Below are 11782 nucleotides of genomic sequence, written 5' to 3' on the forward strand. Positions count from 1 at the left end.
TTGAAGCAAAATTGAATTTTTAGCATAAAACCCAAATGGCCAACCACTACTAATACTCTGTTTTGTTAGGTAGGACAAAGAAAATGAAAATAGAGTAATTTTGATTATATGGGACACTTCAAAAATTAATGATTTCACTTAATTAGACTCCAATACTTCATTGCCTATTTGAAATTCTTCTTCACTACCATTAAATTATCTTACACATAACGATTCTCAAAAAAAAAAAAAAAAAAAAAAACTTATACATATTAAACACGCACACAAATATATAGGAAGTGAAAGAGGGAAAAGGGGTACTAGAAAGAGGGAGACCTTCACTCCATGAGAGTTGGGACTTGGGACAGCTTCACACACTAGAAAGAGGGAGGAAGTTTTTTTGTTGAAGAGTGAGATGGGTCTTCTTTGTCGGCGTCGGAATCGGACGAGCTTGAAACTTCGCCGGAGCTTTGGAAGCAATAGTGATGGCAAAGAGAGAGGCTTGGCCTTGTGTGGACTGGTACCGGGCTGCTGTGACAATGGATTGAAGGAGAGGCAGCTGCGTAGGGCAGAGAGAGAGAAGAAAAAAATTTGAGTTTATGTTTAATGAAACAGTGGGCGGGTGTGAAATTTTTTAAGGGCAAAATAGTCTTTTTGTCATTTGGTGAGGTGTCAAATATTTAAGCCATTAGATTAAATCTATGGCTGAGAATGGAGCTATTGCACACCGTGCAATACCCTAGGTATTGCACGGGATATGGATCCCCAATTTATGAATGAAATGCCAGTTTTATTATAGTGTTTGTCTCATTTAATTTATTCTTTATTCTCTGAACTTCACTGACTCTGGCTTTTAATCATGTAGTTTGCTCCCGGAGATAAATCTTGATAGCATGCATTTAAAATTAACATTGCTTCTATAAAAATTCATGTCCTAGTGTGTATTCAAAGTAGATGATATCTTTTTTATGTCTTGCTACAGACGTATTTCAACCCACAAATCTTCTTGTCTTGGAATCATTTGAAATGGTCGGTCAATTATGGAATCTTGAACACCTTTGTAGGTGCACGTTTAGCTCATGTTTGACTGACTTATATTGTAATAATTTGAAACTATTTATTTAGACAAATGGTTATATAACCATGAGCTTTACTTAACCATTCTCTAAGTAGCCATGTTACAAAGTTACCGACACAACATCTTGTAGATCCGTTGTTTACACTTTCCCAAACTTAAGGCCTTTTAAGGGATTGTAGAAAATATTGCCCATATCTTTGGATTGAGGTTGAGGTGAAGAGTAAAATATGCATTGAAAGGGTTTCATAAATTGGTATACTCATTCTACAACATTGGCCTAATGGTTATTGTGAAGTTAAGGTGAAAAGTAAAATCATCCATTGAAAGGGTTAGTTGTGTCCCAAAGTTTGGAGAAATTATTTTGTACATCTAGCATGCTATACCTTCTTTTTATGTAAAAGTGGATCTCATGCGTAGAACCTATAGGTGAGACCTATCATTATGTGAGAGACCTATCATTACATGAGAGGAGAGTGTAATACATTGGTGCATGATGTACTGAATAATTTTAGTGAATTTGAGATCAAAAGGCACTCATGTTGCTGTAATTATGTTTTTGCTGCGAGCTGGGGTTATTAAGGTAACAATTTAGCCTTCACGAAATCATTTGGTTATAAATTGCAACTAGTGCGTTATGAGATATTTGTACAGGATAATTTTGCTGTTTTGAGGGAGACATTGTCGCCACACTACTAGCTCTCCAATCCATTGGCGAAATATTTACTAAATTCTTTTGTTGAGGTCACTTTATGTTATAAAGTCAATAGTTATCGAGACAAAAAAATTCAGCCTTTGCTATTGTTTTAGATTGTTAGTGGTAGGTAAAAAAGTAATGTCAGTGATGGGTCTAGATATGATCCAATACAAGTTTGCCATATCAGCTGGTATCAAAAATGTTATCAAATTTTGCATGTATTGCTCATAGTTATCACCTTATTAGTTGCTTTTCTCGTTTCAAAGGCAATGTTTATTGCCTGAATACATCTCCACATAACACTGATTCCTGTTTCCTCTACACACACACACAACTCATCCCTACCATATTCATTCAAAACCAAAGAATTGTGTAAGGGCCTTGGCAGTAGGTCTACGCATAAACAGTGACTGTAGTGTGCAATAGAATATGGTGTCTCCTATGTGAAAATCGTGTATCAATGTATGAGAGTTAAATAATAGAATTTGAATCCGCGATATCCTCTGTATACTCAATGTAAACTACATATAATAATAATAATAATAATATTTATAATAATAAAAAGACCTGGCTCTTATGTTGTGTTCGCATAATTAAACAGAAGTCAACAACTGATAGAATTTTTTTTTAATAAGACAATTGATATAGAATTAATGTAATAGAAATGTACTATGCTAATATATTCTTATGTAGTAGAATATAATTGCATGATTTTTTCATTATTACAACCATCTCCACTCTAGTTAAATTGCCACCCACACCCCCTCTAATAAGAAATTTGGAATTTTTAAAAACCTTTTCTTGGGGGGATTTTTTAGCATCTTTTTTCATACATCTAAGGAATGTCAATGTAAATAGTTTGTACTTCAGAAAAAATGAGTGTCTTATTCAAACTATAGAGGATGCGAGTTAAATAATAAAAACCAGGTTAGTGAAGTTTTCCATTGTAAATAACATAGATAGTAGTTTTCTAGAAACCCATAGATTTATGAGTTTATTATTCTTAAGAGTTTGTTTGCCATCATCACGTTTTTTAGCTTTATAACATATTTACTTATATACATCTTTTTAAAACCTTAGATTTCAAGGAATAACTATATGTTAGCTAACTTTCAGCAAATAATCAATCTACAATTAGTAAAAAGTTGCATCCAAATGCACACCATATATTTCTATATGTATCCGTTGGACTTATTGTAATACTCAATTCAATGTAGTAAAGATGTAGTTGTTTGGCGCTTTTTGCTAAGTATAGATCATCAACTTGAACCAAAATATATCCTTGTTTCTAGTCTCTATTTAAAATAATAATAATAATAATAATATGATATCAGTGCCACAATTATGTGGTCTATAATATAGCCTCCTTTTGTTGTTGTGTAGAATTTCTGTATTCAAAATTTGTGTGTGTGTGTGTGTTTGATCTGCACAAGTAGCACATCAAAATCAAATGCCTTTAATTTGCAACCATTGTTACACTTTGAGTCCTTTTACAACATCAAAGTCCACACCCAAGATCTAGATCCATGGGAATTCCATCTATACCTAGACTCCTTAGATTTGCATTTAGTCCTCTAAGAATCATCATTTTGGCATCGCACACACCCTCATGCGCCATCTTAGTATGGATCGAGCACTTCCTTGTGGCTGCATACATTGCTTTCTACTCTAAAGATACCCTTTATGTGTTTCACATACACTTAGAGCCTTCACATGCTAGTTTTATCCTAGAGACGGACTTGACCTACTACTAACTTCCATAGGTCCTTGTTTCACATAATACATGTGTTCGACATGCATCTACTTGCGTTCTTGTACCATAGCTCTTTCTATATTTTTCATGTGCATCACGTGCTTCACAATTTTTTTTTTTTTTTTTTCCTATTCAATGTGATATTTCTTTTCAAGAAATTTTGATGGGTCCTAATTCATCCAATGAACATTAAAGACCATCCTTCCTTGAAGAGTTATCACTTATAGATAGATGCCATTATTGACTACATGGCATAGGAATTTGCCAAATGCTCTATTTGCATTAGTTAGAATCAATTTTCAATTGCATAGTCAAGAGCTTTGTAGTTCAACTAGTAATACTTAAGGTATTTCCAAAAAAGACATCTAGTATTCAATTATTTCTTTCTTGGTATAACTACTTTCACACGCACTTCCCATAGCACAATGGTTGGGAGTTGGAACAGTTGCATCCATTCGAAATTAAAAAAAAAAAAAAAAAAAAAAAAAAAAAAACATATTTCTCAAAAAGTCAATAACTTGTTGATTTTGCACTGCTTTTGAAGCTTGGCATGATTTTTCCCTAATACTTCTTTAGTTCTTTTTCATTCATTAAATTTCTCATTTGCTGAGCTTTTCTAGTCTTAGTCTCTACTAGTTTCACAACTTCTCGATTCTTCTTTTCTCTTCTAATTTTATAGATAATAATACATTGTCCTAATCCCTCGGCTTCATATGGGAAGAAAACATACTCTATAAATTTGTATGTGGTACATAAATGCAACATTATTGAGATATTTCTTTTTTGATAGACTTAGTAATAATATATTAAACCTAATCAATTACAAATTTACCATAAAATCACAGCACATTACATAAATAATCGAGAAAGAAATTGCTGAAATAAATGAAAATGTTTTTTATTTTTTGTTTTTCCGCCTTCCCGCATGCATAACAAGTCTTTTCGTTATTTTTATTTGGACCATTCAATGGGATAGCCCTCAGCCATGTTGTGGATTAAATTCCATCTCTCCTCTCATACAATCCCCAAAAGACATTTTGGGCCGCATCAACTAAATTTATATAAGCTAGTCAGTCTACTAAAATCCAGCCCATCTAAAAAATAGTCCCAAGGTTCGGCCAACATTCATCATTTGGGCCACATCAACGAAATTTATTGAAATCTATAGATAATATAATTTTTCTCCCAATCGGTTTGTATGAAAATTCCTTCAATTTACTACAATAAAACCCAAAAAACTTTCTATATATCCTTTTAGACTTTTAGTCATACGATCTACTTAATAATCATGTGATTGGTTTAAAAAAATAAATAAATCATTAAATTTATAATATACTTGAATCGTTATATATAGGGGTATGCATGGGTTGGGTTGGATCGGGTTAAGGGAATTTTTTGACTCAACCCACCATGGTGGATTAAAAAAAATTCAACCCAACCTAACCCAACTTATCACATAAGTCCAACCCAACCCATATGGGTCGGATTGAACCCATAGGTTGAATAATTTTTTTTATTACTATTATTATTAAATTGAACAAAAAAAAATATTTCACACCTGCTACTTGAGTTGATAAACAAAATATATATTAATATATGAACTAATATACATTAATATTAGCTTTTATATAAGATAGGAGGAAGAGCTAGTTATTTTAAAAAAATTATTAATTATATAACATATTTTAAATATATGGGTAGGTCGGGTCGGGTTTGGAATTTTATGACCCAAAACCCAACCCAATCCACTAAAAAAAAAATATATATATATATATATATGTAACCCAACCCAACCCAACCCACCAAGCTTTAAAAACTGACCCAACCCAGCGGGTTTGGTTGGATTGGGTCAGGTCGATTTTGGTTGGTTGGCGAGTTAGCTGCACACCCCTAGTCATATAATACGTTCAATAAAGTTTTTAAGAAAAATGTTGTTCCATTTAAAGACATTCAAACATTGACCTATTATTTTATTTTTATTTATTTATTTTAATAATATATGACCTATTATCTTGAGTCTTATTTATTTTTCCCTTACATAAGTGGGGGAGGGAAATTCTAATCCAAGTTCTGCATGGGAGAGCTAGACAAGACGACAATATAATTGAGTTACAAGGCTCTTAGTATCTTATCTCCTATTTTGTTTAATTATGAAATGTCAATTTTATGTTCTATAGTTATATAGTTATTTAGCTAAGCAATAAAGTAATGTCAGTTGATTAACCAAATGAAGAGACAAAAAATAATCAGCAAAACAAATCTATCAGATTTCACCGGTAGAAGTACAAATTTGGGCTAAAAATGGTCTGCTTGTAATGGACCTAATGTCTGAAACTCATTTACGTCAAGGCCCATATAAAAGTTTTCAAATTGTTTGACCAGGAAAAAAAAAATTTGCGGAACCCAATTTTTTATTTTAAAGTCTTTTTAAAAGTTTACAAAGTATGGAATTCAGAAGATTTGTCTAGTCTATGCACACTTTTATAAACTTCTAATAAATAAACTGTGGGTGTGAAATTATTTAGAGTAATGAATAATTTTCCTTGGAAGTGTCAAACATTGATATAACATTGGCAATGTTAATGAATTGATACTTTTTTTCTTTTTTACACAATTGACATTATTTAGACAAACGGTTATACAGCCATGAGCTCTATTTAACCAGTGTCAATGTAGCCATGTTACAAAGTTAAGCATCTTGTGGTTCCTTTGTTTACTCTTTTGAGTCTTTTCCAAACTTTAGGCCTGAAGGTATTGTAAAAAATGTTGTCCATCTATTTGGATTGAGGTTGAGCATTTGCTCCTTATTATATATATATATATATATATATATATATTTATTTTTTTTTTTCCAAAATTTCTAATGCTCTACCCGTTATCTTTGTTTATTTCCTTGTTCCTTTACTTGAGCATGATATGGGTTTCATAAATTGGTGGGCTTGTTCATTAACTATATATATATATATATATATATATATATATATATTCCAAAATTTCTAATGCTCTACCCGTTATCTTTGTTTATTTCCTTGTTCCTTTACTTGAGCATGATATGGGTTTCATAAATTGGTGGGCTTGTTCATTAACTAGAACTTTGACCTAATGGTTAATAGTGAAGTTAAAGTGAAATCACCCATTGAAAGCATAAATAGTTAAATACATCACCCGTTATAATAGTTTGTGTCAGTTGTCTTGAAGTTGGGAGAGTTTGGTATGTGTTTGGTACCGGCTTAGTTAAGCAAGAGTAAATGAGTAATATTTTTGCAAATAATTAATGTGACAAATTTTTATTAGTTATCCTTTAAATTCATTATTGATATCACTTTTTTACTTACTAATAATCACTCGCTATATAAAAAAGTTCATAAAATAATTTATGGCTTTAGCATTGTCCTGTAGCTTATACTTTAAAAAAGGCAAGGTTTTAAAAAGTTATACATAAAAGTTAAAAGATTGTTTAATAAGCTGAGGCAAACAAACAAGTAATGCGGGAACTTAATCGTCTCTAATTTCTCTTTCGCTCAATCCAACTCATAAGGTCCAAGACATTAGAGCACTAGCATCAGCTGTATTATCCTAAATGTCATTTTAATAGATAAAAACTTATTTTATCTATTTTACTTTACTGCATCATTTTATAATCCACTACATCACTTGTTTTATTTTAACATTTCAATACATTAAAATAATATAAACATCCAATAAAAAATCATTTAGTTTCTCAAAATCCAAAATCCCTCTCTCTCTTCCCTCTGATCCAAAACTCATTCACCACAGCACCACTACCCATAGGCCACAGCCCACCAACACTAAATCGAAAGTCCCACCACCACCACAACTGCAAACCCACCACCAAACAAAAAAATCCATAGTCACAACAAAAACCCACAACAACCCAAAAAAAAAAAAAAAACCCACCACATCCATCAAATAATCACTATCACAACCAAGAACCGCCGCCACAACCATAGCACCATTGCCCACAAACCAGGGACGGACCCAGGTACAAGGCAAAGGGGGCCCGAGCCCCCCCTGGGCCCAAAAAAAAAATTTTTTAGTAAGTAAAATTTTTTCAAAATAAAAAAATAGGGGCTTGGGCCCCCCTGACATTTTTGCTCCGGCCCCCCTTCCCCTAGCCCATCATCCGGCATGAACCCCCCCTTCCCCTAGCCCATTATCCGGCCAGTTCAGAGCAGAGCAGAGCCCATAAGGCCATAACCCATGTCAATCCACAACCAAAAAAAAAAAAAAAAAAAAAGAGAAAAAATCTCAGCCTCAGCAGTCCAAAACCAACGAAGAAAGCAAAAACCAAAGGAAAAAAAAGAAAAAAAAAAGAAAAAAAGAAAGGAAAGTTTGGAGACCCAGAGGCGAGAGCCACGAGCGAGAGTGCGAGACGGAGAGAGACAGAGAGGCAGCGGTGTCGCCCAGTCGCCGTGACCGCCGTGACGGAGAGAGACAGAGAGCGAGACGAGAGCGAGAGAGTCCCTGAGTGCGAACCCAGCTGCTTCGAGCGAGACCCACGTCGGCCGCCGCCGGCGAAAGCCAGACCCACGCCGCCACGTGAGACGAGATCCACTTGCTGCTGCCGCCGCTGGTTGCCGTTTCCCGATCTGCCCAGCCCAGCTTCGAGCCTTCACAGAATCACAGTTCACAGAATCAGGTATTTACTCTTTAACTCTTATCTTTTCCTTCAAATTTCAAAACCTTGTGAATCTGTGATCTGAGATTCTGAGAATCAAAGAAACTGTGCAGCTGTGCTTGTGGTGTTTGAGTGTTTCTTGTTTGTGTTTTTAGTTTTTACTGATAACTGATTTGGTGATTTGGTGCTTGTGTTGTGCTGCGGCTGAACTGAACTGTGTGTGTGTTTTTTTTTTTTTTGGGTTTTTGGCTTTGTGACTGTGTTTGTGGCTCTTGCTGCCTTGCATTATGCCTTGCATTATATAGATAAAAGAAATAGAATGATAGATAGAGTCAGATGCTTTGTTGACTGGTAGTTGGAGTGTTGGACATTAGTTGGACATAATAATAGGGAATAGGGAAAAGTGGTGTGGAGTTGCTGTTTGGGCAAAGACAAGCGACAGGGGAGAAGACAAAAAAACAAAAAAAAAAGGGTAAAGTTAAGAAAAGTTTTTGTTAATAGTGCTTGACTGTCTGTAGTGGGATTCATTAGATATTTGGATTAGTGGGTCAGAATTAGGAAGATGAAGACAAGAAACAATACAAAGATACAAAAAACATAAAAGATATAAATAAAGGAAGAGACAACACAGAGACATAAATAAAGGCAGTTTAAACACAAAGATATTAAAGGCAGACAAAAGACAAAAAGAAAAAAAATAAATCATATAATATAAGAAATTATCACACAAATTTAAAAAAAATAACGGTAATTCTTATATAATTTTTATTTTATTTGTAGATCATGAAAAAATCAACTACAATGCTTGATTTTTTCAAAAGAAAAGGTTCAACTTCAAATTCTTCTGAAGTCAACGTGGAATTGCCAACAACTAATGTTGCTATTCCAATTCCGGAAAATGCGGATGTTCCAATTCCGGAAAATGCGGATGTTCCAATCTCTCAATCACAATTTCAAAGAATTGACCTTGATTCTTTGGATTATGATCCCGGAACACGCAAACAAATATGGGAATATCATGTTAATCAACGTGATGAAATTCGACGGGCTTACATTAAAAAAGGTCCGCACCAACCTCCTCTAGAGACATTCAAAAAAAGTGGAAAGCAGAATCGTAGTTTTCAAGCTTCTTGGTATAGAAATAATTCAAAATGGCTTGAATATTCTCCTACAACAGATGCAGCTTATTGTCTACCCTGCTTTGTCTTTCATAATCCAAATGTGGTTGTGGGACAAAATGCATTTATTGTTGGTGGATTTAGAAATTGGAAAAAGGTTGGGGGCAAAGATTGTTCTTTTCAAGTTCATATAGGAAAAGATCCTAACTCAGCTCATAGAGTTGCTGAGCAAATGTGTAAGGATTTGATGAACCAATCGCAGCATTTGCAAAGAGTAGTTGATCATTTCACTACTGAACAAATTGCAAATAATCGGTTGCAATTGAAGGCCACAATTTTTATTGTGCGATATCTTGCCTTTCAAGCTATAGCTTTTAGAGGTCGAGATGAAAGTTTTAGTTCATTAAATCGTGGGAACTTTCATGAATCATTGGGTATTGTGACTTTTTGGAATGAGAAGGTTGCTGAAATAATAGAAAAAGCTCCAAAAAATGCAACCTACACATCACCTAGGATTCAAAAGGAAATTCTACATGTTTTCTCAGCTAAAGTGAAGAAGGCCATTCGGGAAGAAATTGGTGATGCAAAGTTTTGCATAATGGTTGATGAAGCTCGTGATGAGTCCATGAAAGAGCAAATGGCTGTGGTGTTTAGATATGTTGATGCAGAAGGTTTTGTGAAAGAACGCTTTTTTGGGCTTATTCATGTTGTTGACACTGCAGCTTTGACTCTAAAGAAGGGGATATATTCTTTGTTATCTCAATATTGCTTAGATATACAAAATATTCAAGGGCAAGGATATGATGGAGCAAGCAACATGCGAGGTATGTGGAATGGATTACAAGCTTTGATTTTGAATGATTACCCATATGCTTACTATATCCATTGTTTTGCACATCGCTTACAATTGGCATTAGTAAAAGCATCAAAACAAGTTGTTCCCATTAGTCATTTTTTTCTTACATTGCTTTTTCTGATCAAAATTGTTAGTGCTTCATGCAAGCGCAATGAGCAATTGAAAGTTGCCAATGCTAATGAAATAGCACGTTTGATTGATCTTGAAGAGCTTGAGACTGGAAGTGGACTTAATCAAATTGGCACTTTACAACGACCTGGAGAAACAAGTTGGAGTTCACATTTTAGATCAGTTTCTAGCTTATTAAGGATGTTTAGTTCAACTGTTGAAGTTTTACAAAATATAATCGATGGTGCAATTGATGGAGAAAATCGGGCAGAAGGAGAGTCAGCTTATGAAGGTTTAACTTCATTTGAATTTGTTTTCATCTTGCATCCTGAGAAGGAAACTATGGAGATCACTGATAAACTTTGTCAAGCTTTGCAAAGCCAATCTCAAGACATTTTAAATGCTATGCATTTAGTTTCATCTACTAAAGCACTTATCCAAAAATTTAGAGATGATGGATGGGATGGCTTACTCACCACTGTGATATCATTTTGTGAGAAGCATCGCATTGATGTCCTAGATATGAATGCTCGTTATGTTGCGAGGCGAGGTCGAGCTCGTAATCAACCAGATAACGTTACAAATGAGCATCATTATTGAGTAAATATTTTTTATGCTACAATAGATTCTCAACTACAGGAACTAAATTATCGGTTTAATGAAGATGCAATGGAGTTGCTTAGGCTTAGCTCAGCTTTAGAACCTCGAGAGGCATTAAAATCTTTCAGAATTAGTGATCTTTGTTTGTTGGTAAAGAATTTCTATCCACAAGATTTCACAGATTATGACAAACAAGTGTTGGAGAAGGAGCTTTATCATTTTGAGCATAATGTAGTCCAAGATCCAGAGTTCAAAAAATTGAAAAGTTTATCTGAGTTGTCCCAATGGTTAGTGAGAACTGGAAATTCAGAACACTATAAACTTGTTTATAGAATGGTGATACTTGTGCTTACTCTTCCAGTTTCTACTGCTACTACAGAGTGAGCATTTTCAGCTATGAAACTTGTCAAAACTGAACTACGAAACAAAATGGAAGATGACTTTTTGAATGACTCTTTGATGTTATACATTGAAAAGGATATAACTTCGACATTTAGTTTGGATTCAATAGTAGATGATTTTGAAGATTTGAAAGAGCGTCGAGTTCCCTTTTCATAGATGATTGTATAAAGAAATAATAGTGTTTCGCATCTTTTGTTTTTGTTAGTAGATTGTATCTTAATATATTAAGAAACAATAGTGTTTCGCATCTTTTGTTTTTGTTAGTAGATTGTATCTTAATATACTAAGAAACAATGATTTTTGGGTATTTGTCTTGGTTAATAATTTATTAATACTATATGGATGCGTATTTGAAAAAAAAAAATTTTGCTTATCTCTAGCCCCCCGGCTTAAAATCCTGCGTTCGTCCTTGATGGTCGGGGCACTTTAAGATTGTGCCCGTCTCACACGGACTTGGTGGCTGTGACACGTTTGTGCCAGAGTGAAGCTTCTGTGAAATTACTTCATGGCCTAGGCCCTAGGGGACACGTTATCCCCTTTCACACGGACTTGCTA

At 34.3% G+C, this 11782-nt stretch overlaps 1 protein-coding gene across 1 annotated transcript; it reads left to right on the forward strand.

Moving 5' to 3' along the window:
• Positions 1 to 1898: 1898 nt before the first annotated feature.
• LOC115980248 (zinc finger MYM-type protein 1-like) lies at positions 1899 to 11209 on the forward strand. Its single transcript, XM_031102523.1, has 3 exons — positions 1899 to 1941; positions 8970 to 10517; positions 10851 to 11209. Exons 1-3 carry the CDS (start codon positions 1899 to 1901, stop codon positions 11207 to 11209), a joined length of 1950 nt encoding a protein of 649 aa, XP_030958383.1.
• Positions 11210 to 11782: the final 573 nt, after the last annotated feature.

The sequence above is a fragment of the Quercus lobata genome, chromosome 3, assembly GCF_001633185.2.
Source record: "Quercus lobata isolate SW786 chromosome 3, ValleyOak3.0 Primary Assembly, whole genome shotgun sequence".
NCBI lineage: Eukaryota > Viridiplantae > Streptophyta > Magnoliopsida > Fagales > Fagaceae > Quercus > Quercus lobata.